At 40.8% G+C, this 26,408-nt stretch overlaps 1 protein-coding gene across 4 annotated transcripts in view; it reads right to left on the bottom strand.

The window, feature by feature from the left end:
* The window catches only part of SGK3 (serum/glucocorticoid regulated kinase family member 3), a 55,892-nt gene that overhangs the window by 25,294 nt on the left and 4,190 nt on the right, over positions 1-26,408 (bottom strand). Inside the window, exons 1-2 of one of the 4 annotated variants that reach the window (XM_048329181.1) lie at positions 8,355-8,582; positions 1,003-1,207 (exon numbers count right to left, since the gene is read on the bottom strand). The exons of 1 other annotated variant lie outside the window; for it this stretch is intronic. In XM_048329181.1, coding sequence (XP_048185138.1) covers positions 1,003-1,080 — 78 coding nt within the window. In that variant the 5' untranslated portion in view covers positions 1,081-1,207; positions 8,355-8,582. Of the gene's footprint in view, positions 1-1,002; positions 1,208-8,110; positions 8,134-8,354; positions 8,583-26,408 lie in introns of those variants that run through there. 2 more of the 4 variants (XM_048329179.1, XM_048329180.1) reach the window with 2 other exon arrangements.

The following is a 26,408-nucleotide window of genomic DNA, read 5'->3' as shown; positions in this document are numbered from 1 at the left end:
TTACCAGCACACTCCCTCCCCAAACTACATCTTGACACACTTGTAGAATCAAACAGCACTGTTCTTCACCGAAGAAGGGAGGTGAAGAGGAAAGGGAGATAACGTAACTCGTAGTAAACCATTGTTTTGTTGTATTCTTCAGAAAGCAACTCCATATAAGGGTGTTTGCATTCTTCATCTGGAGAGTGACTAATTCACTCTGTGAAAAAAAAAATCTTGGAGGAAGTTGCACAAGAGCAATGAAATAGTTTGAGCCTTTTCAAGGAAGTATTTTGATCTTGTCATTTAGGTTTATATAGAAACCAAACAAAAATCCACACCACACTACTTTATTTTTCAGTATGCAATGCAAAGAATTTCCCACACAATAGGAAGACTTCACAACCAGAAAGTCAAACTGGGAGGCAAAGAAAGGAAGAGGAAGAGGAATGACAAGGAGTGGAAATGGGAACAGGATAGGAAAAAACTCATAAGCATTAGAATCAGAAACAGGAAGGAAGACAGAAAAAAGGTTTTGAAAAAATTTGATGGTTTATACTTTTTTCATTTTACAAAAAAAAATTACAATAGTATAACGCAATATCTGTGAAAGAATGGCCATTAAAACAAACAAAAAACCGCCAAGAACCAAATCCACACTTTACCCCTTTACAAAATAAATGCCTTCATGAAAAGTCATGTAGAATGCCAAAAATGGTACCAAAATGCTTTCCCTGTATTTGGATACTTAGATATTTTACACAAGCAAATGCAGCTATTTCGGGGTAAAAATGGCAGAAATTTATAACGGCAAGTTCTTTCTGCAGAAAGCCAAACAGGTAAACATTGTATAATATTCACTTTTCACACTGGACTATAGCCAGTGCTCACAAGAGCAAGGAAACTGATTTCCATAAACCTACTGAAAAAAATACGAAGCTTCGTAGAAGAAAAGAAAGCAGCACTGCAAGGCACCAACAGCCTATGCATTTGCCCACAGTGCTTACTCTCTTACATACTTACAGTAAATCTCTTTTTCTTCTCTCTGTGTTCATCAGAGCTGGGAATGCTAACACTTGGGCAGCTCTCTTTGACATCCATTGTATGTTTCTTGTGACAGATTCGTTACAGGACCCTGCTTCAGGTGCTGCAATCAGGAGGTATTGTCAATGGTACTGATCCAAGATCCGCAGCTTTTCTTGAGAAAATGTGAATTCCATCATGTAATCTTGAAGTGAACATAGAAGGAAAATTTAAGTACAGGAACTCTTAACTCACAGTGCTAAAAACCTGTGTGACAAGAACTTTTGCTGGCAGGATGCACATTAATATGCCCATATAAAGCCACAATCATGTCTATTCTGTAAACTTTCATGCTTGTAGTCCTTTGTTGTTTCACTGAAATCATCCAAAAAATCACTGTGTAGACATACTGGAAACAGTTCGGGCCCACTACAGACAATACTTTGTAGGAACAAAGGGCACGAAGAAATAATTGAAGATGACAACTTGGTATCAGATATCTGAGAAATGCCACCAACTTGTACATTCAGAACAATTTATTTCAATACCAAAGGTTTTCAACTGCATGAGTCTCTACCAAAGGGCACCTCAGATTTGTCATAACATGCTGAGTGCATATAAATGTCACATCACAGATTAATGATGAAATGAGAAAAACTAATTTTTCATGGGAATTTTAGAGAGGGACACAGGCAGCATCATGCGTCTGTCTGAATATTTACCTTCTCTGCCCCTCTCCCCATACTGGGCATACTTTGTGTTTGGCAGAACACAGGGTGTAAGGTCACCCTTTCCCTTCAGTGGAACACTTAAGTTTCCTTGCAGATTGTACGAAGGACACAACACAAGAGACTAAAGCCATCAAAAAGGCAGAAAGCTTAGTATTAACCAGATGCCTCTTCACTCATGGAGGGACAGTATTCTCCACACCTGCCCTGAGTACAAGCACATTATTTACTGGACCCCACTGATAACAACAGGAACTTCAGCAGTGCTTAGGAGGAGCCAAAATTAATGCTGCATTGCTACAACCCTCTGTTCGGGTCTGCACACTACAGCCATTTGAACTGCTTCCTTGAATGCAGCACAGATTTAGAACAAGATGTGTCTGATCAACCAACTTACAAACATGAGAAAAGTGTTTCAGAAAGAGGGGGACCTCCGTTCTCTTCAAAATAGCCAGAGGAAAAAGGAGTGCCCAGTTCAACAATAACTCCCTATTTTCTTAAAACAGGGAAGTATAAAAGTGAGCTCTATATTTCATATAATAAATTTCCAAAAAGCACAAACTAATCCAATGCAATTCTGCTATTAGAGAGACACCCGTATTTATGTTGGCACAAAGGCCAAAGCTCCTGGAATCCAGTGAAAAGATTTGTTCTTGATACCCAACTAGTCTCAGTCAGTCAAGCAACTATTTTTCTTGCTCTCAAAAGCCAGATCATCAAACTTCATGTTGTTATTTCTCCTACAGCCATTTAAAATTAAGTCAATTTTCAAAGATCTATCTGATGACTTTAACAAAAAGGAATGTTTAAAACCACTGTAATCACTGCTAAGTGATAGATCATCCGTACTGCAACACATTCAGAAAATTATTTTTAGCTACAGCTGCATTTACCTTAATTTGATTGTTCCCTACTTCACCAATTAGTGCTGAGCAGGGTTAAGCTTCTCTCTCCCCCACCTTTATTTGACTAGAACACATTTGGCTTCATCCAAGCCAGTTACACAGACCGTGAGTTTCAAATTGGTTTCTCTTCTCCTTTGGAAAGCTACTGTTAAAAGCTTTATTACAAGAAGGCACACCTTCCACAATTTTATACTGGCATGAGATTAAGGGTGGTCTTCTCCCGTTGCCACATACTAAAATTGAGATGTAAAGGTTTACTGACCTCTTCTCCATCATAAGAGGTCCACTAAAACAGTCAACAGGCACCACTTCCAGTAAGTGTTTCACTAAGCTTAGACTTTACTAAGCACTTGTGTCAATCTTTAGCCACTTCAGGTCAGTGTCAGGAACTGAGCGTAAGACCCTGTGTTTTATCTGTCTTCCTGCTCATCACAGAAAAACAAGCAAGGCTTTAAAATGGATTAGGTGTTCCCTGATTAATGTCACTCACTGTCCTTCTCCTCTCGTAAACCAACACTCATTATAAAGATTTCCAAGATGCCTGCACTCATTTTCACAAGACAGGCTGTATTTCTCTCATCCCTTCAGTTTCTTATTTTTAGTGTCAGAGTTTTAAATTCCAGTACAGGAGCCATATGGATTAAAAGCTGTAGTCTTGGGAGACTGAGCTTTATGTCAGATCTGAAGTTGAAAGATCTCTGAAAAACAAAAGGTGGAAGTGTCAGATTAATTCAGGAAGAGTTTATTCTTCTTACTGGGGAGAAGCAGAATAAATCATCTGAGAAACCAAAACTGTAATGTTCACATTTCTTTCTTTAAGCTGCCTGGAAGATCACCGGCTGTGATTATTTTCTTACCCTGAGGCATCTCCTCTGAGCCGTGCCTGGGTAATCAACACTAAGCTGAACTGACAAACTTGGAAGAACTGCATTTTCACTTTGCCACTAAGCTCCAGCGGATCAGAGCGTTCTTTCAGTTTCTATTTGCCTCGAGCACATCAGATCTTGAGAGCTTCTTACATCTGAACTGTAGGTCTGAAATAGGGATAGACTTGCCTTAATCTTTACCATGCTGTAGTTACGAACACAGCTGTAGGTTAAATAGCAGGTAAAACCACTAATGCTCTGATAACTACATGAAGTAATAATGGAGAGAAAACAGTAGAGACCTATTTTTATCCACAGCTTCAAAAGTGGAAATTGCAGCATTTTGAAGGATGCCAGATACGAGTGAATTTAACAGACCCTGTCAGCAGAGAAGTCTCTACCTCTGGTTACAGCGTTTCCTGGAACGAACAACAAGCAGCTCCTCAGCTCAACTTTGATAAAAGACCAAAAGGGAAGGGAATGTCAGAAAACCATGTATCAAAGTAAGTCCCCTCAAATCAAACTTGGGCACCAGTGAAAGATGCAGATAATGCAGATAATGTGCAAGACAGGTTAATGCTGAGACCAGTGTTGTCCAGAAACAGCTGAAACTTAAGCTGCTACAGTATGTAGGCCTGGAACAGGAGAAGGCACAGAGAAAGGTAGAGTAGAACAGAAGTCACCAGTCCTCCTGGCACAGTTTCAAGCCTATCAACAGCTACACTGTCCATTCTCTCCAAGGGGGCTGTCAAAAAGCCAGCAGTATTTTCACCGTTTCCTGCAGGAAGCCACAACAACATCAATTTTCAGGCTGACCCTTGCCTCTGGTGAAGCAAGAGCTTGGCAATAGCAGAACCCTGACACCATGAGAGCATACACAAATCTACTACACCCACAAATGAATGCCTGACTATAAAATCTTCTGTGCAGCCTCCTAGTAGCTGCATGCAACAGGCAAATATGACATAGTTTAGCAGTATGTGGCATCCTCCTTTTACTCTCCTCTACATAAGCAAACTGTATCAGAAAAGGTTTCTGAAGTTTAATCAGATTATTTTATTCTGCACTGAAACATTTTCTGTTCTTTTTAAAATGGTAGTGGCCCAAAGATGATACCAATGTATAATCAAAAGATCCTTTTTCTGGGTGCTTATGCTTCAACCTCTGCCCAGAATGTCCAAGGCTAGATCACGTAGCTGCCTCTCCAACTGCTGCCAAATTGCCTTAAGTACCTCTAAGGCCAGTGCAAATCACACTCACTCTTTAAGTAACACAAGGGAAGCAGTGAGAAGAACAGACAAAAACCCCAAAAGACTTCCTGCAAGCATGCTTGGAGGAATCACCAGGATCCATATCCATTGGAACCCAACACTGGAACACTGCATAGGCACTTCCCTATACACTAATCATTGGCTTTGAAGGACTTACTTTGGGACTGAGTCATCAGTAAAACCAGCTGCTGAAAATCTCACCTGTGATTCCAATTACAGAAGGAACCTGCACACAAAGAAACAGAAAGCAAGGCACAGGAGGTAGTCCTATTATTCTCTATAGTCCTATTATTCAGTATAAACACTACCCTATTTCCTTAACTTTAGAGAAAGTATCAACTTTGGCATACTTTTCATCACTTCCTCAGTCTTCTCTACATACACTGATAATGGCTCAACATATGACTGGACCTTACACAATCTTGGAGAAAACCCAGAAAGTCAACTTTTTCTCAAACTCTCTATGGAGAAATATGTCCCATTCTTGTTACCAGACAGGCGACCGACACACAGGAAATGGGAGACGAGATATTCAGAATTTAGTGCAACAGAAATACAGGATGAGGAGATCCAGGGACTGTACATGAAGTCAAACGCTTCAGAAAAAGCCAAAAGCAAAACACAGACTGCTAATCTCTAAAGAGACAGGGATGGCCAGAAGTGGTTCAATAATGAGGTTCTGGAGAAAACAGGTTTCATTCACAGAAGACATCCTTTTAAATATCACATTACATACGATTTTTAATACAGTAACACTAGACACCAGGGTAGACCTCTAGCAAGACTTCACCTGAATTAAAAAAGAGAGCACTAACCAAAGTACTCTAGCCAATCCTTGGCTTATCTCCACACTCCCTTCTAACTAAAATTTGAGAGAGTTGAGAATTCAGCCACTGCTATAAAGGAAAAAGCCTGCTCCCTGTTTACACATCCACCCACTGCCTAGCAGTTTTAAAAATCTCTAGTAGCAACACTCCTCTGCAGCAACATGGGCAGAGTCCGATTCAGCTGAATCTTTCTACTTACAGAAAAGGACAGCAGGTACAGTGAAAACTCAACCAAAGGAATAAAATAAGTAACTACCCTCTTTTTGTCTCTATCAAATTTCCTTTGGAGAAGTCAGGCAAGCATTGCATTCCCACGATTGTGCTGCATCCAAGAACATCCCTTCTGCCCCACCTCCCAAAAGAAGCTCCAGTAAGTTGCTCTTAACTGGCATATAACAAGATCCGTGGCTTGGACTAGACCTATTTGCATTCATATTTATTACATGACAGAACACAGGTTCTCTGCTGTGGTAAGCAAACCCTGAGTAATAAAATGGGTCTTAAGAACAAACACCGCCAGTAAGAGGCAGCTGTCTTTTAATCCTAAACACAGTTCCATAATAATTTCAACTTTAGGCTGTGTCCATAGTATCCACAAGGATCACTATGTGCCTCAGATGGTACAACTTACACAAACAACAGAGTATATTAAAAAATCCAGTTTGTCTTACACTTGCTACCTGCACACTTCTTGGTGTGCTTTCTCAGCCTGCTGACACACCGGGTCCAATTAAATTTTTTATGCAGATGCCTAAGGATAGCAGAGCTCAAGAGTTATAGTGACAGCGCTGTAAGCTCCTTTGAAGAGGTCTTACAGACAGCTGTCAGCAGCCATCTGCAACATAGTCAGTTCTACATAAGAGGGCAGTCAGACTTCAGTAAACACCAAGCAAATAATCCAGCCTCGTTTTACCCTCTGGATGAAAATTAAACGAGAGAACACCACATTTCAATTCCAGATATACTGGACATGTTCTTACATGACCTTCAACAGAAGTCACCAACTGCTCTCCCTCTGTTTCACTACATAAACACAGAATTCTGATCTGTTTAAGACTGATGCTACTGCTAACATATTGAACATGGACAGAGTTCCTGGATTTTATGTACTGTAACTGGCAAAAAGGTAAAATACATATAACAGAATATAACTGGATAATAACATGATGAAATATGTAAATTCAAGCTACAGGCCACCATCTAGAAATCACACTTTTGAAGTCTGTGCTTTACAGAACCGATGGCTGCCTAGAACCATAAATCTGTTGGAAAATGAAAAGGCAACAACTTAAACACTTGAATATGAAAAGCAAGCAAGAGAAAGACCCTTTAGCAATATACAAACTGCGTGTCCAGTTCACCACCAGTTGATTCATCATGTTACATTGGTGCAACCACAGTGAGTATTCTATGTCATTCTTCAGGGACAGTTTACAGACTCCCACAGGTAAGAGCATACACTAACCTCTCACATATTTCTGTGCTGCACAGAGAATGAGAAGGTTCAGTTCACAAAGATTCAGAGATTAGCTGCTTATGTACAGAAAACAGAATTTGGTGCAACAATATCAGATGTGGTGAGGCTGTAATTTACATCACAGGTGGGAATTTGAAGCTGGAAAGCAATTTTAACACATTATGTTGTTATTATTATTATGTTACATTATCATGTAACCACTAGTGCCTACTTCTTCAGCTTTGCCAAGGTTGTTAAAGCACCAGTACTTCTCACTGACATGGGCAAGTCAATTGTGCTGGATTTCTGATCTAAATGAGGATCTCAAAGTATCTTTTAAGAAACTGGTCAGCTTTCTAGCTTTAAGTTATAAGAAATACCATGCACGGAGACTACCTTAACAGCAGTGAACTTTCCAAAGTGCTTTCCAAAAGCTAGTAACAATTTTTCCTGAAATCTGAAGTCTCTTAAAGCCTTCAGGAAAACACTCCTCCATATGCAGCTTCTGTTTTTACCATTAGTTCATATTACAGTCATTGAAGAGATTGATCTGCAGGTGAAGACCATTAAAAAAAACCAAATTGAGAACTATATTTAGACACTGAGACTAAAACAACACTAACATTAGAAGAATCAAAAATAAAGTAACATCAACCCTTAAAAATACAGTCTCATTCTGTGTGTCTATAAAACCACTTGAAATGTCTATAAGAAGTTATAAAAAAACCTTAGCTACAAGGATACTGCAGCAAGTGATATTCACAGAAACCTCCAGCACAGGAAGAACCATAAGGGCATTCAGGTGACACTGCTGTACTGTGATGAAATGCACTACCAGCATGACAACGTATTCTAAGTTTACAGGGGAATAAGAAAGGCACATTCCATCCTGCAAAACTACTGCACGTTTAGAAGCAGCAGTTACACCTTTACGAGCTGCTAGAGGAGGAAAACTCACGTAAACACACACACACATTAAAAAAAAAAAAAATAAAAAAGGACGAGCTGTCAGAACAGCTTTAGCCATAACACTTTACAACAGCCTTTTAATTTACCTCCACAAAATTAAATTCCTCAAGGGTACCTGAATCCCGACAAGGCAGCGTTGCCTAAGACGCTTCAGTGCTGCTCCCCCGAAACACCAGCACGCCCTGGCTGCGAACCACTGGGGGAAGGACGAGAACGACCGCGCAGAGGCCGCCCCGGTTCCCCTCCCCGGGTACCACGGATCCGCACCCACCTCCTCCTCCTCCTCCTCCGCCTCCTCCTCCTCCTCCTCCTCCTCCTCCTCCTCCTCACCGGCGCAGCCACCGGCTTCACCGCCCCGCGAGGATCTCGGGAACCAAACCAAGCTTCTCTCGCCTTTACCCCAACAACTATTTCTCGTCTCCCCGACTTCTAGGAAGTTCAGGCGTTCCTCCCGTTCCCGGCCGAGCGCCCGCCGCCGCTGCCCCGCGCGGCCATCTCCCGCCCCCGCAGGATAACGCGCTCGGGGCTCGGCGGCCAGGGAAAGGGAAAGGCGGCTCCGCCTGGGCGCGGAGGCTGCGGCCGCCCTCTCTTCCTCCCTCCCTCCTTCTCTTCCCTCCCTCCTTCCCTGACTCCCGTCCCTCCCCGCCCGCGGCGCCAGGCTGCCCGCCCGCCCGCGCAACCCTCCGCGGAGCCCAGAACCCGGCTTGCCCCGGGCTGTGGGACGGGGCCGGGAGGCGAGATCCTCTCCCCCTCCCGCCCCATATATATATATATATAGTGGTTATATATATATATATATATATAACCACTAAAATACAAAACTTGATTTTTTTTTTTAGGGGCAAGTTTCCACTTCCCCCAATCCCAAGGTTTCAGTCCCCTCTCCCCTCCCCAGCCCCTAGGGGGATGCTCCTGCTTCTGCTGGGCGGCTCCCCACAGAAACGCTGGAAAAACAGCAGCGCTCTGGTAAAAATAACCTAAAAACACCCCTGCGCACACGAGGGGTTTCAGTTTAACTCTTCAGTGTGTCCAGGGGTGCCCACAATCCACCGGCAAGGCCGTCATTAAACCAACCAGCTGCCGTAATTACAGCTCTTTTTCTGTATGGGCAGGAGGAGTAACACAGGGGAAATGAGACAGATTTGTATAACATGTAGCACTATATAGGGAACTATTTCTGCACCCTCTGAAATTTCAGGGATAAGTTTCAATACCCCCGTTAAAATTCAACTGGACCTCTTAGAATTACGTGTAACTTGGTAAGTTTTTCCTGAGCAAATTGAGGCCATAAAACAGTTATAAAAATATAAATTCTAGACAAAAAACCCCACCCTCCTTTAATGACAGTCTCACTCCTCACTTTATTTTGTTAACAAGATCTAAAAGTGCAGGACAAACAGGAGTTAGCGTGTATTCTGTTTAACAGAAAAGACCTCAACACCCATTAAGTTAAAGCCTCATGTTTACTGAGGATCTGCTATGCTTTCAAACATTCAGAGAAGGCTTAAAAGGCAGGGAATATCTAATGCAAATGGTAACACTCAGGATGAGTTAAAAGCCTATGCCATTTTAGCTTCCTCCCTATAAATACCTGAAATGTTTCTTGGGATTTCAACGGCCATGTAAAGAATGAACAAGTGTGCAAATACTGCAGCCCACTCTGCTGTATCACCAAGGTAACACCAGGGAGTCCCCAAAACCCCACGAGTTGTCATCAGGAGCTGTTGTATTGATTATAGAGAAGCCCCACGTTCCACAGGCCTGTCTTCACAAAATTTGTATTTGGGCCTGACAGGACATGATGGTGCTCATTTCAACAGTCACAGGTAATGGCAAGTATCCGGCAAGGAGCAATTCGGGAGATCCTGTTTCTAAACAGTCCTGCTGCAGAAGTATTCCTGCATAATACTACACTCATGTGTCAGGCACTGACAGTCATCCAAGCACTCTCCAAAAACAAATCAGAGAAGCAGTCTGGCAGTTTTTAAAATACGTCAGTGTTTGGATTAGTGTGTTGTAACTGTGTACACACAAGCTACAAGTCAACTGGATCACAAGCTTCCATTTCAGTAGAGTCCACACAGGAAGAAATGAGGAATTTTCCCATCCTAACCTGCCCTTTCCTGATTTTGGAGTTTTGTGGTTTTGGATAGGTACTGCTAGATATTGAGACTCGGCATTGTTGCAACAGCCTTCTCCTGCTTGTTCAGATCTGGCAAGGTATTTGCCTCTGCATTCATGGAGAAGTTTTAAAGAGGCTTTGTTAGGACTTCTCATGGTGAGCCCCAGACCAGAATGCTTCTGAACTTCAGTCAGTTAGAATAACCCACTGGCAAATAATTTAGTCAGGTAATCTGTATTCAAGAGCTATTTTACTCTGCAGTTGTTTAGCAGTGTTCCACTTCTGTCTGGTTGATAGTTTTTGATTAATCATTAACTTGTCAGCAGATCAGTTCAGTGGAGCTATTGACTGATTTACAGTACAGCCTCAACCCAGGAAAGGTGAGAAGATGACCCTGGCTTAGAGATAATTTAACTCTGTCTCCCTGTCCACACAATCTAAACCCTAAACCTTTGACTAAAGAGCAGCTATTTGCCCTTCCTTGGACTTAAAATCTCTCTGAAGACTGGGCTGTTGAGCAGTTAATTTTATGCAGTTCCTCTCCCTATTCTGGAGTAGGTAATTAGAGATCAGCAACATTGTACATATCCTTAAATTGTAATTTGTCTGAGTGAATTCCACAGCATGTTCATCTCTCTAGTGCATCATACTATGCAAAACACTGTTAAGGTCCTAAAATTTAAATAAACTGTAATTTACAGATTTGCTTGATGAGCTTTTAAAGGCTAATATTCTAATGTCAAGGTGGATACCCGGTGGTTAACTGCATAGCACACAGAGAAATGCACGGAACTCAACTTGCCTTTTAGAAGTTAAAGGTCAGCATTCATTTTGACATTTTTGTCCCCAGGAACTCCCTTGCATTCCCCATTTATGTTTTCTGGGCAGTAATACACACAGAGAATCTCGTTTCCACTGCTTTGCAGTATTTTGCTTCTAAGGAATGTTACAAATCCATGTAGTGTGCTGTCATCCCAACTATTTTAAGCCTTTGCTCAAGGAATATCAGTGATTGGGTGGTGGGGGTGGAAAATACAAGAAAAGGGAAAAGAAATGAAGGACCCATCTCAATCTTGCAAATGCAAGAGATCACAGAAATGCAGAGTACCTTTAACATGTTTCTCCAAGCCCAGGATGAGCAGGTAGCAACAATATGAACTATTCAGTTCTGTTTTTATTGAAAATGTCCTTAAATTAGTATGAATACCTTGTCCCTGACCAAAGATCAAAAGTCTCATTTTATAACATCAAGAGAACTATACAGACAAAAATAGAGCATAAAAAAAACATTGTAAGACAAAGACACGCAGGAATACAGATGACTTGTTTAAATGCAGCCAGCAGCTTTGCTACTGAACACTGTTCCATAGGAATATACTGTGAAACTTTTGTATACATTCAAATTCACACAAAAAGCACAGCCCAAACCACTTGACAAGCTAGTCCAAAAATGTTAGTTACTTCTAAAACACAGCAGGTCATTGAGTAACAAAATCATTACCTCACTATCAGCTTCAAACACCAACACCACAGCTTTCCACTTCAGTTCCTGCATCTTCAAAGGAGTATCTCAGCCTATCTCTGTTAACACCAAGCTTTCTATCCTACTCCTCACACTAAGGAAAACACAACCTCCTTGCCCTAAAACAGACTGTCAATAGTCAGCGGGTTTGGACACTAAAATGAGATGGTGTTTAGAATTAAAACTTCTTCTGTGTCAGTATCTTGCCAACTGTTAATTCCAGTTAAACCAAATGCGTCCGTTTATAACCTTCCAAACATGATGTGGTAATCGATATGAAGTGATCTTTTAAATAATTAGTGTTAGCCTTTAGCCCATCAGGCCCTGAACTTAGACTTCATTCAGGAAACAATACATGGCCACTGTAGTTAACTTCACATGTGCCAAATGTTTTAATCAAAGGACCCAACTCCCCGCAGGTTTTACCCACCTACACAGCATTGAGCAGTCTGAGGACATCACCATTTTGAAAGGTCTCAGGCAGCAATGGATGGGCCTCACAATGACACAGGCACAGAAACTCTGGGCAAATACTGTCTAACACCAGGGATTCTGGCTGCCACAAAGACCCCATAACAATCTATGAAGACAGATATGCACCCACCCTGTTCTGTGAGTTACTCTCACACTGCTTTCCAGCCCCTTGTTTGGTGGCTAATTAGGCTATGTTCACACCCCACTGTCTGCTTAGGAACAGGACTTAGAAGAAGCATGGGCCAGTTGGCACCAGGCATTCAGCGCTGCAAAGCGTGACACCCGAGAGCTGTGTACTGGAGAAAACAGTGTCCTGTTGGACTCCCTGGACTCATGAGATTACCAGAAAACACAGGCTACCATGGACAAAATCAAGTAAGAGAAGACACTCAGTGGGAAAGTGAACTAGCTGAAAGCCTGAGAGTTAGAACTGTGGAAGAATTGCCAGCTGGGCAAGATTTAAAGCTCACAATGCAGGTGCAAGCAACAGTATCACCAGGTAACTGTTCTTTACCAAAGCTGGTTTTGTAACACTTAATGAATGTATGCATATTAATAGATTTCATTTAACTCATTTTCATAGTTGCATGCCTGTGCTTATTAGAGGAGTCTGAGTAATGGTTCAATTTTACATGAGCTGCTCAGAGGAAATGGTTTTTTCCCTAATTTCTTTTTGTACTCTAGATCAGCTACAGAATGTCTTCAGATGACAGTCTTTCAATCTGAAGGAATGAAATGAATACTTAAAAGACTGATTCATTGCAAACATATATTTCAACCCCTTCTCCAAGCAAACTAACCAACCCACCACAAACTACCACAAGCCACCTAAACACTGCTGAAAGATTTAGTATTATCTCTTGACAAAGCCTAAGAACTTGGCAAGTAAAAGGAGGCTTCATTCATAGTGACATAGTGAACTGCCAGTTTTCCAGCACTCCAGACACAAAGATGATGATCCATGTATTACAAGAAGAATGTCCTGGAGCACAGAGGTTAACGAATATCAAAACAGCGATCTGCAACACTACATGGACCCTCCCCTAAGCATAGCAAACACCACAAATCAAAATGATGGAAAACTGTAGAAAAATCATAATAAACTGCATCATTTCATGAACATCACAGAGTGTGTATAACATGAACCAGAAAAATGACAGCAGCACCACATCAAAGAAATTCCTCACAGAAGCTCAGAAGAAAACTGGTTTAAATCAACTGAAGTATTTACTAAAAAGGAACACTAGTACACAACCAAGCATTCTGCCAATAGCATAAATGCTCAATGAAATTTCGAAGTAAAAAAGCAGTATCAGGCAGTGAAATACCGTATCTGCAATTTCAATACGTGCATCTCTATTTTCCTGACTTCTTCCTCCTCAAGTTCTTTACTTCCCTCATGCACACACCAAAATATATTACTGTTACCATATATGGAGTACTTTTTTTTCAGATTAGTTTCACTTTTTTCAATGATTAGTTTCTAAAAATTACTTAGCATGCAAGGCATTTAAAGTGAATGGTGAATTCAGTGTACATGAACTGTCTGACCCAAATCCTGCTGTTTACATCCTGTTCACTTATCACTCCAATAGCTGGCAGGGTTGCACCAGGAGACATCACCCAACCATACCTGTGTCCTTAGGAGAAGAATCACTATCAGAGGGCACATGGCCCTTACCTTTTTTTGCCCTGCAGCTGTCCTCACTCACTGCAAGGGTGCAGTATGGAGCAGGTGACCAAGTGAAACCTCCACGAACTAGTTCAGCTACCAGAAGAAGAACAGTATGAATGCTGAACTCCTGATAGCCTAGTTTACCTTAGTTATCAGTTATCTCAGAGACCCAGAGTGTGGATACTGCCTCAAGCCACCTCCACATGCTCACATGGAATCACAAAAGATTTATGTGGGTTTCAAGAATACAAGGAAAAAGAAGCACCTTGGACCTGGCTTACCACCAAGTCCTACAAGGGTAAATACATATATAAAAAAAGGAAAAATATATATAACAAAAGGATAAAGATAACCAGCTGCTTTATAGGCATATAGCAACACATGTGCTTGACATATCACATATACATCTTATTGGTACATGCTGAAATGTTCTGGGACTAGTTTCAGCAGACATGCATAAAACACAGTAATAAATTACTGCACTGGTAAACACTGTGAGGCTGAAGTTATCAAATACAGCCCATGAAGTATAAATTGCTAAAAAAAAACCCCAACTGACAGCACTGTATGACCTGCATTTCACTCTCAACAAAGACTCTGGAATTCCATTTATAAATACAGTTCTATAAAATAGGCCAAGTCTCTGAGTTTCCAGGAGATCTGAGCACTTTGTGCAGGAAGGTATACCAAAGCTAAGTATAAAAGAAAAAAATCTCTTTAAGTGGTAATTCCGTATGGATGTTTCTTATTTCAGCCTCCTGAAACCCAGCTACAGCACGTTCTACTAGAATTGCAAATACAGGCTGGGGTGAACAAACATGCTTTGGTAAACAAGTTCTCTGGCACACAATGTTATGTAGGTGGGGTCTACCCAGAAAGTCAACAGTTCTTCCTCAAATTGTAGAGATGAGCAAGAACACAAGGACCCCGTTTGCATTTTCAAGCTATTTACTGGTATTGTATTCAAAAGAAACTGAACAAGGGTTTTGGTTTGGGGTGTGTATGTCCCCTCACAAAAGGCTCACAGCCTTTTTCCAAATTAAAAGCATTTTAAAGGCAGCCTAGGATCTACAGAATAGACCAGATTTGTTTTTGCTATTCTATTAATACTTCCAACAAACTGTTTATGGCAAAAGACACATGCATTCCACTAAAGTACTGTTATGCACCAACTCAGAGTAGCAAAAATGTAGCAACAATGAAAAAAAAAAACCAATCTACCAAAGCAAGACACATATTTAAGAAAAATGTTTCAAGAGTTTATTATTTGCTGACCTTACTTTGCTTACTTGTTTATCTAGTCATTTCCCAGGTTTGCCAGATTTCCAACCCTATTCCTGACCCACAGAGAAGATGTATACTCATCTACTAGCTATGGAATCCAATTTTTGTTCTCCAAGATCATTTTCATTTTCTCATTTTCAGTCCTGGGAACTATGGGTCTGTGTTTGAAGGGTACATGTGGGTCTGAACTACTAAGTAAGTTTCAGCAAAGATTGATATAAAGCTATATGGGGTATGCCCAGCCCCTGCCTTGGAGGGACCCCACACCAGCAGCCATAAAGATACATCAGCAATACTTTACGTAAGGATGCATCTAGTCCTCTTATACCAGGTAAAACCAATACAACGAGAAGCAGGTACACATGATTCACTTCTGGACTCCACTAAACTTATTTTTTTCTTTAACTTACCTTTCTTTTTACAATATGGCAATCTAGCAGAAGCCAGTTAATGGAATATCGTACAATTAAATAAATCCCTCTAATCTCAATACTAATTCAAGACCACTGTTCCATTATGCAGCTTTAAAAAGGAACATAGCAGATTTAGTATTTCAGGTCAACAATTTTTTGATGTTAGGTATTGTGGTGTTGGAGGGTAGGGACCACACGGAACAAGGAAAGCTACTGTAGGTTACAGTATGGAACATGACTACTAGGGAGGAGAAATTATCACAAAATTTAGCTTTGATGTACATACAGCCATTTTAAAAGGGACAGTAAGAACCAGATTACTTTAAAGACACGGTATTTTCTTGAAATCATTGTTCAAATTACTCAAATGTTTCATAAGAAAATGTTCCTGCACACAAACCAAGCTACTCTTGGATCTATCAGGTGTAAGTCTTATTCCAACTACAGTTTTCTCCAGCAATGCTGTACAAATTAAAGTAGTTTTTTAAGATGACAGCACAATTTTAAGCTTGCACAAGAACACAAAAAACCAAAATGTCAGAGTTTTCTAATTACATGACAATCTTTGTGTCAACCTGGTTCATTAAATGTTTTTATAAATCTTTGAATTAAAGAAAAAATTTTGTTCTAGAAAGAAGATAAAAGATTCTGTAAAGCCATGAGAACTCATGATGTTCATGTCCTGAACTGAAGCTCTTGATAAATACATTGTTACTGCATTAGTACTAAAATACGGGATATGTGTGGAATCTGTGTAACATTCAAGAAGCTACCAACAATCAACCTCTGTTTGGTTGCAATTGCAGAGGTGATGAGGATCTCCTAACTGGAATATGCACGTTGCTAGTGGATGCTAACAGGAGCGGTGTTGGAGGACGGTACTAATATCTCTCACTCTTGGATCGTCTGAAGCAGATCCCATGCAAGCACTCAAAAACGTCTCTGTGTCACAGCAGCTCTGTTTCCCCTCAGGTCTGGGATGAGTCACTTGCAGTTTGCTACACCAAATTGCTTCCGATTCAAATGTACCTTTCATTTATATAAAAAGTGTTGCGGTAACAGCCCTTCAAAATACCCACTTGAGAAATAATGTTTCATTGTTCACCTTTACATAACTGTGGTTCTCCCAGGCCTACGCTGCTCTTTTTTTTTTGATTTGTTTGTCACCAGTTTATGCCTACCTGAAAGCAGTTGTTGCTACACCAGAACCACAGGGACGTTCGCCTGCTGCTGCAGTCACCTCCCCTGGGGAGCCTGGGGTGGCAGGCAATGTCCAGCCAAGGGATCCTCACCACACACCTCTGTTAAAATAAAGCTGGGGTAATTGTGGATATTTTCATCCTTCACCCATCTACCTCCACTGATTGATTTAGAAGCGCGTCCAAAGTCAGAAGATACAACCACTGTTTATTTCTCACTCTTACAGGAATAATGACTAATTTTGAGAAGAGAAATGCAGAAGTAATCAGGATTCTTTTAAAGTCACAGTAAGGAAATTGGCTGTTTCTACTGCTGACTCCTATTTCCAGCATTCCTATAGGCATAATTGCTCAATGAAGTTTTTCATACACACTTTATTGCATGCATTGTGAACTGTCCTGGTTTCAGCTGGGATAGAGTTAATTTTCTTTCTGCTAGTTGGTACAGTGCTGTGTTTTGGATGCAGTATGAGAATAGTGTTGATAACACATTGATGTTTAGTTGTTGCTAAGCAGTGTTTACCCTAAGTCAAGGGCTTTTCAGGCTCTCATCCTCTGCCACTGAGCAGGTGCACAAGAAGCTGGGAGGGACCACAGCTGGACAGCTGACCCAAACTGGTCAAAGGGATATTCCATACCTTAGAACTTCATACTCAGCATATAAACTGGGGGAGTTGGCCAGGAGCCACCAATTGCTGCTCAGGGATGGGCTGGGCACTGGGGGATGGTGAGCAATTGTATTGTCCATCACTTCTTTCTCTTGGGTTTTATTCCTCTCTTTCTATTTCCTCCTTTTTCATTATTGTTATTATTATTATATTTTACTTTATTTCAATTCTTAAACTTTTCTTACCTCAACCTATGGGTTTTACCTTTGTCCAATTCTCCCCCACATCCTACCAGGGCAGGGGGAGTGAGCAAGGGGCTACATGGTACTTGGTTGCCAGCTGGGGTTAAACTGTAACATGAACCTGCACAGTTAAACTACTACTACATTTTCAAATCTGGTTTATGGGAAGGATGTCTCAAGTCACACAAGCCAGAGCAATTTATGGGATAAAAGAGAGGCAGTAGAAGTTTTATCAGCTAACATAAGGACCAGTGGTTGAGCGAGACAAAAAGCAAACAAATAAAACATCAAAGAAAACACCAAAGAAAAAGACATTTTTGGACGTTCCACATAAAAGAAAATTTGAAAGCAGTAATATGCCTGCCATGGTGGACAGGTAGAGCCAGACTATACCTGTATGGCTGCTAGAATTGTAGGAGTATGGAAACAAGGTGTTGGGATTACTTATTTAATTTACATGGGATTATATTAAGTTTTGTTTTATTGCGTGTCCAGGAAAGTTGAGAGGAGAGGCCACAAATTCCTGTAGTGTCTGAAAGGAGAGAGGAAAACATGCATAACTCACACTCTTTTACTTTATAACTAAAATAATAATTATTATTTTGAGATTTTCTTTTGTAAAGAAAGAAGCTACCCAACAAAAAGCCCCAAACATATATGGGGGGGGGAGGGGACAAATTTACTACAAAAGTAAGTAAATCAGATACTAACAAAAAATTATTTCAGAGAAGAATTGTCACTATCTTCTGAACACATAAATTGTGGAATTTGTCTTACATTTTAGCCAGATCCTTTTCTTTTCAAAGTGTGGCAGCACGTCACAGCCTTAATTTGGAGGAAGTGTTGAATTGACAGGCTTCCTGCAGCAGGGTGGGTGCCTTTTTCACTCACCCTGGATGTGAAGCAAGCCAATGCCTTTAGCATCTTTGATGTCACCAAGGGTGAATATGCAAAGGTTCAGTTCTCTCTCGGGAGTGGAATGCAGTACAGCATTCCCCTTTCAAAACAGCAAGGGGAGGCATTTCAGTTAATTGCTGCGGACACCCACATCAAACAGCCGTTCATTCTGATGGAGTGGTTCAGCTAAAATGTTCTACTGTCATTGCTGCAACGAGCCAAGGAAATAAATCCATGGTTGGAGGAGTCTGGATCCAGCATCCGACCTCTGTACAGTATCAACAACTTGTGAAACAAAATCTGGACCATCTCACAAATGGGCTGAGGTTACAGACCAGAAATGGAGACTAGAGGATCTTTAAGGTCCCTTCCAACCCAAACTATTCTGTTATTCTGTAAATCTGAAAGGATGCACTCTCCTTAGGTTTTAAATTGATGTTTCCCACTGTGGTAGATCCATTGTCACTGCGCACAATGACAGACAACAAGCACAACGACAGTCAGCAGAATCTGAAGCCTTGCAAGAACAAGCCATTTGCACTGACAGGGCTAATCAGTTTAAACAACAACAAAGCCATTAAAAACCACCTACCAGCACCAGGGTTATTTGTTTGATATCTCAAATCTACATATTAAACAGTTAGCAACTTAGAAGTAAAACCAAAGAGCCTGAATGGGGAACCTACTACCATGTGGTATCTTGACAGTCACATGGTATAAGGAGCAAAAGCCTGTGAATTGACAGCACTTTAGTTCAGTTTAGGCTTAAACATCTGTTTCAAAATCAGAATTTTTTTTAATTTTCAAAAAGGCAGCAGATCCTTTAGATTTGCTTCTAGACAAATGGAAAGCAACCAGTTCAGAAGAAAAATTGACTAAACCTTATTAAATGGGAGGTGGGGGACCCCAAGAATGTAGCAAAGAGAATGTGAAAACAAGAGACACTAAGAGGGGAGACAAGAAAGAAGCAGCAATTTCTCTACAAAACAACACGATAATCTGTGCTTGTGCCCTGTAAAAATAAACAGCAGAAGTAGCACAAGATTTATTTGTCAAGACAGACACAGAATGTGAAAACATAGTCAAATTGCTAGCAATAAATATAAAATCCGCAGAAGTACATAGTTAAGAGAATCAGCATGGTTAAGGTAGAATTAGAACAAAAAAAAAAAAGACTAGAAACAAAAAGAAATCCTTATTATCAATACGTTTATAGCTTAAGAGCAAGAAAGACCTCCTGGCCCTAGTCAACACAGAGAAAAGCTGATGAGAGATGACATCCGGTAGACTATCATGTTTAGGACATCAGTCTTCACCAACAGGGTCAAGTGCAAGCAGTGACTGGCATAAAAAATAGTAATGACAGGTAAGATTTCGGGAGGAACAGGAGAGAGACAGAGCATGTGAATGGAAGTGTGTGCACGTGTGCACAATGGAAAAAAACCCAAGTAAACAAACCAAAGCAACAAAAAACAACAGGTAAGAATATTAAAGACCCAGTGAGTCAGTTTAACTTCAAATTCCGGGGGAAACAATCCAAAACAGATCAATTAGCAGCACCTGGAAGATAATCCAAAGTAATAGCCAAAAGAGATTTGTTAAATTACATCGCTAACTTCCTCTGACAACCTTGCAGGGAGGTAGGAGAGGAATCACAGACATCACACCTTCCCTTTAGGAAAGCTTTGAAACTGCCTTGAGGTATTTTACAACCAGGCTACAGATGCAGGAAGAATAAATATTAGTTCTGGATGTGAGAAACAAAGGTTGAATATATCATCGTCAGGACAGAGGTAGTGATCTGGAAGGATGGAGTGAAATGTAGCAGGTTATGTACAAGATACTGCCCATGGGCAGGAAACGTCTAATATGGAAATACAGGATGGGAAACAAGGCCTCAGACTATTGCAGGTCACAAGAGACAAATGTCATGCTGTTCTAAGAAACACAAACATTGCTATGAGATATAAAATAAAAGTCTTGGGAATGGAAAGCCTGAGCATAATCTGCTGAACTCAGAAAAGTCCTTCTACTTCACTCTGTGTCTGAATACCTAGGAAAGATGTGGTCCTACCTGAGCAGGTCTAGGGAACAGAAATTTGAATGAAAACTGGTCTAGAAAATGTGATTTACAGGGAAGTGGATGGACAAGCTAGTGTGGGGTGGGGTAGAGGGAGCCCACCTGAGGGATGGCTATTACCTTGGAAGACTACTTCAAAGAGAAGGGCATTGCCCCTTCAGGACAAGTTCTAATGAGCTTAAAATGAGCACAGAGAAGGTTCAGTTTAAACACTGGAGGAGGGGAGACTAGAGCATGAAAAAAATATTGGAAGGGTAATGAAGCAATGGAAGAGATTTCACCAGGAAAGAGCTTTAAAAACAGCTGAAGCAAACACTTCTTCATAAACACAGATTGCATCTTTGGGGCAAAGATTACTTGAGACTGAGACCTTATAGCTGGGAGCAATGGTTGAGGAATGCAAAGGTGGCAATCCAGAAGTGAGGAGAAGGAAAAGTGGTTTTGAAACCCAGAGAGAAGCACTGAGGGAAGTCAGGTGACAGGCAGGAAACTGGGAAAAACAAAGATGAAAAATGAGACTGCCATTTGCAGGGAGAGTCATTTCAGAGGGGTGTTACACTTTCATGAGCAATGGCTTAACAAGGCTGCACCTGAAGTCAAGAGAAAAGGCAGGCTCCAGGTGCTTGGATCTACTCTTGCTGCAGTTTTTGTTTCAAATGTCTACCTTAACAAGTAATGCAGTGCAAGAAAAGCACATCCACAGAGGGGAAAACAGTTGATGCTGAAGATGCAGCACCCACGTGACCCATGTTGGCACGGCAGGATTTCTATGTTTTGCTTCAACCCAGCTTTAGCCTGGTCCTGTGGGCAGGACACTGGCCCCATGTTCAGTAGTGCTCCTGAAGAACATCTTCCAGTCTTACTTCATCTGAAGGGAATCCAGCTCATGTTCCCCAAGATCCCCCAGCAAAGTGAAACACAAGGGATGTACTCCAAAGGGACACTCCTGAACTGAACTAATACTGTAACAGAGACTCATCTTAAGCTAAACCAGAGGAATTCAGGGACCAGCCGCTGGCATCCATGTGGCAGAGACCAAAACAGGACACACCAGCCATAGCAGACCAGAGCAACACTGCTTTCCTCCACTGTTAGACTGATCTAAATGCTTTGCAGCAACAAGCATGACTGGAGTGACAGCGTTCAGTGTCTAGACACCAGGCACTGGCTGATTTGAGACAACATATTGACCATTTTAACTGACATCTGATGTGACATATGGACATCTGTGGTAGATCTGTAAATACACGGGAACAACTATCACAATATTTTAACTTAAGAACTGCAACTGCTTTAAAATAACATTGCTAATAATCTGTCTTATTTTTCTTTCTTTCTTTTCTTTAAATGAGGACCTATGTCTAGGGACTTTCTGACATATAAATTAAAACAGCAAAACCAAAACAAAGGGCCAAGCACCCAAGTCCTCAATCTTTTCCAGCTGCCATGTCACAGAGCAGTAACCAAGACAAAGAATGTTCCAGTTTCTCCTTGCCAGTTCCTAATATCAACATATTTTCATTTAATGAACTTTCTTTTCCCAAAGAAGTGTCAAATTGTGCATGTCTGGGTGTGTCCCTGTCTAGATTCTGAGCTGCAAGGCTGTCCTCTGTTCCTTATGCTTTGTAGCTTCTGAAATATTCAGCCCCTTCAGATTCCTTGTCAAGGACTGTTTTGTTTCTTACTCTGTGCACATCACGCATCCAACATGGTTCCCTGAATAATTATCCAGGATTTGACTGGGCGGTTGATGATCAAATTTCTTTGAGGTCATTTCAAGTGATGCTCCTATGTAAAACAGTAAACTGATTTTTGCACGCATTGACAAGTTTGCAGTTTAATTTCTGAGCAAAACCCCTAAGTGTTATGAGATTTCTCCTTCTACCTCTATTTCAGTTCTTTGTAAATAAATACACATCGTATGTGTAAAACCCCACAAACAATCTAAACTAATGTCAACAAATACAATTAAACCATTTGCACAGAAATTCGAAATACCTTTTAATACATGAGAGAAGCTACAGAAATCTGGTTTTACTCCCAGATAATTAAACAAGGGGGGAAATGGCTGAGGGCATAAAACATAAGAATATCTTAACTGAGGATCCGAGCCAGCTCGTGTTGCAGAGCTGTGTTTGCGAGACAGGCATTACTTACACGTTCTGCTGAAGTACTCCACAGATTTAACATTTTAAGGCGTTTATGAATTTCTGTGTGTCAATTCACATAAAAAGTGCTTAAACACCCAGATGCTATGACCAAAACCAAATTAATCACAACTCTGAAGTTCATCTTAACTGATGAGGTTAAGCTTCTAGTTAAATTTACATTGCTGCCTTGGATGTGTAAATTAACATCCAAGCAGCAAAATTTACTTTTAATTGGCTTGGACCATAGATGAACTCTTTCCTTTTTAGTCTGCCTTCTGATTTTAATTGGGTGGAACGCTACTGTAAATATTTTCTTCTTTCTCACCCCTTCTTCCCAAGATTTTTTATAAACAAGTGAGGTATTGTTTAGCTGCTATGCTCTAGACCCCACACACCCCAAAGCAAAACAGAGAAAAAGTACGTGTTCAGATTGCTACAGTGCAGGTTTTTATACATTTTTTGATCACACACCAGCAAAACACTTGCCTTCCTCCAAACAAATTGATCAGTGCAACTTATAGTGCCTTCTTAGCTTTGCTTCTCATAATCTGTAAGGAGAGAAGAGTATGCTTGGAAACTTTGGCAAAGGCACCTAAACAGACTTGCTCAGCAGTCTCCAAGCCTCTGGTCAACAGCTCTGTGCTGTTCAAAGCCCAAGTACAAGTGCATCACTGTTCTCTCATTTAAATGTAGAATAATTCTAGGATTCATGGCAATGCCAGCTTAAACTTAGCTCTAAAGAAACCCTTTGTTTTCAAATAAATCAGTGCCTGGTTTTAGATAATTCTATAAAGAATCCTATTCATCCACCACATAACCTATTAGTTAACATGAAAAGAGCACCAAAGAGGCAGCCAACCTTCAAAAAATTCTGAAGAAAAGTGAAGTTAAACCAATCTATCTGGCATATGCCTTTAGAGTTACATATAATGTGTGTGGGCACATACACAAGATGTAAAACGTCATTGGAAACAGCACAGTTCATTCTTGACACAAACAATTTACACCAAGAAACCTGAAAATTTTGTAGCACAGTGGCCACATTCTCTCACCAGAGCACAGTAATTGTCTAGTTTTCTGTTACTGCTGCAAGTGTCACATTATTTTCAAGAGACACAACTAAGGGACAGTTTTGGGGTTCCCTGACAGAGAAACCCCATCTGTTTTCTATCAGGGCTCTGAAAACCGAAGGATGGCAGGAAAGAGGTGTTAGTCCCAACAATTCCAAAGACAACAGATATTCTCTTATCAAAGGCTGATTTGGGAGGGTGAAATTTAGATATTAAGATGCTGCTTAACCATTTCCATGCTAGTCTGAAAAATCCATGACCCCTCTTAAAGAGCAATTGATGAAAACAAGTTAGTTATTTACAAGATATTTATCAAGAGTACCGGGACATTAAATTAACAGCATTACATTTATTGCTTCAATGAAACAGGAGGGCCTAGTATTTGAAAAAAAAAAAAAAAAAAAATCAGGAGGCTAATTGGATAATTGGATTCCAGGCTATCAGCATCCACTATGACTCCAAATAACCCCCTTCTGCTTCCCTTCTTACCTCTCATAAAACATTACTACATACTCCTTAATGCTATATGCTCTTTTTATTTACCTTTTTATGAAAACATGGCTTCTTTCTTTTTTTCCCCCCTCACTTTAATATATTCAAGATGCACCACTACTACTGCAGCGAGGAAGCAGAAGTCTCCTAGTTCTTTGATGCACTTGTCTTCAAGGCATTTGACAGTCTGGGTACTTTTGCCAGGTAGCTTTTATTTCTGAATTGTCCTAAGTTTTCTCTGTTTTGTAGTTTTTGGCAGCATTCCAAACTTGTAGACTTAATGCATCTTGCTTTTTCAAGGTATGGTTAAGTCCCATCCAAAGGGAGTACAGGAGTTATTTTCTTCTTTAATTACCTCCTGTCCCTCTTCTGTGCTCTTCCCAGCATTAAAGCAAAACACATACCATAAACTGGAAATTCCACCATGGTTGAGTAAAAGCATTCATTTTCTGAATGCTCAGTCCTTACTTATTTACTAAACTTAGTATAAAACATATTTTAGGGTTTGATAGTGATCCCAGTTCATAAATACCTAACACTAGGATTTACAAACAAAAAAAAAAGTCTAAACCTAAACTATTGCAATATAAACACACAGTAGTTCAGAATCATGCAGACCACGTACACTTGCATCCTAACACATGCATCCAACATTCCTCCACTTCAGCAGGAACTACACAGGGTATGGAAGAAGCCAAAACACAGAAGTCATGGGCTGCAGCACATTCTCTAGGTGAGCTGGAGGCAACTGGACTTACTTAGCCTTGAGAAGAGGAGGCTTGAGGGGCACCAAACAACAGCCTCCCAATGTCTTCGAGATGGTTACCAAGACAGACTGGCTGGTGCAGAGCAGTGCACTGCGAGAGAAGGAAAATCTCCACAAGGATAACTGACCACAGGGTGCTCAGGGGGGCTGTGGAGCCTCTGTCTTCGGGGGTTTTCAAAACCCAGGCAAACAAAGCCCTGCACAGCCCTGTCTGAATTAAGGGTGGGGAGTTAACTCAAGGTGGTGACTTAACCCACCACGATCCAAGGTTCCTTCTAACCAGAGTAACAGCATGATTTAAGATGTTTAGCCCTGAGCAGCACTTACCCCTTCAGCTTATCTTCCTTGCTGAATCCAGAAATGTCATCATAATGCAATATATTATACAACACCACAAGACAATAATCTTCACAAGTGCCCTTTTTCTCATTAAAATACCAATTTGAGCACACATTACTGGTGCAAAGCTCTGAAATAGCTATCAAGATAGCTCCTGAAAAATAAAACTGTGTTTCCAACTCATGCCTTGATTTAACAACAAAGTTACAAGGTCTCAATAAATGGCACACAGTTTGCATATATTTAGATATCAGATTTTGCATTCTATTTTATATTGATAAATAGTTGGGATTGACTTCAGTTGCATGGATCTTCGATAAACACTCAAATATGGGGTGTAACTCCGTGGGGCACAGCAAATCTATTCTGATGCACCTGCTGCATTAGCAACATTGAGTCCAGGATCAGAGGCAAAGCTTTCCTTGGCCTGATGTCTGTTCCAAACTATTTTGCAATTAACAATATAGTGAAGATCTTTTAAATAGTTCTTTTTTCTTGGTTATTTCACAACAGTGAACAAGAGATGGAGAAGTACCACTGACAGAAAACTAATCCCATGGGCTGGAAGAGACAGCAGCAGCAAAGCAGCATGATGGTGCCTCATAAAGTGATGGAAACATGTAGGTCCTGCTTCTCAGCAGAGGCAAAGGATCAGAAGCTAGTACCCCTTTGGTTTACTCCAAGAGAAGCATAACAGTCTGTAAAGCTATGCAACTTCTGCACTGGCAGTATTTTGCAACAGTATTTGGCAAGGCACTCAGCATTAGCAGCTTGCCAGTTGCCCTCACAGTTTCAAACAAGGCTGCCAAGAAGTAAGATGTGACATCTCTTTGAATAAAGGAGCTGTGAAATAAATTTAGACATCAATCTTGCTTACCCACAATCCCCCAACCCCCAGGTGCTTTCCTGCCATAAACCACAGAAAGACTGTAGTTGCAAAGCAAAGCATTTCAAATATGAGGGAATAAGGAAGTTTCCTCTCCTCCTCAGATGATGCTCACAGGGTGTCTGAGAAACTGGAGTGAAAAGGTCATATGAAGATAAAACCTTA

Source organism: Corvus hawaiiensis, chromosome 26 (assembly GCF_020740725.1).
Source record: "Corvus hawaiiensis isolate bCorHaw1 chromosome 26, bCorHaw1.pri.cur, whole genome shotgun sequence".
Lineage (NCBI taxonomy): Eukaryota > Metazoa > Chordata > Aves > Passeriformes > Corvidae > Corvus > Corvus hawaiiensis.
The sequence above is the reverse complement of the archived record's forward strand: the minus strand, read 5'-3'. Positions and strand labels throughout refer to the sequence as shown.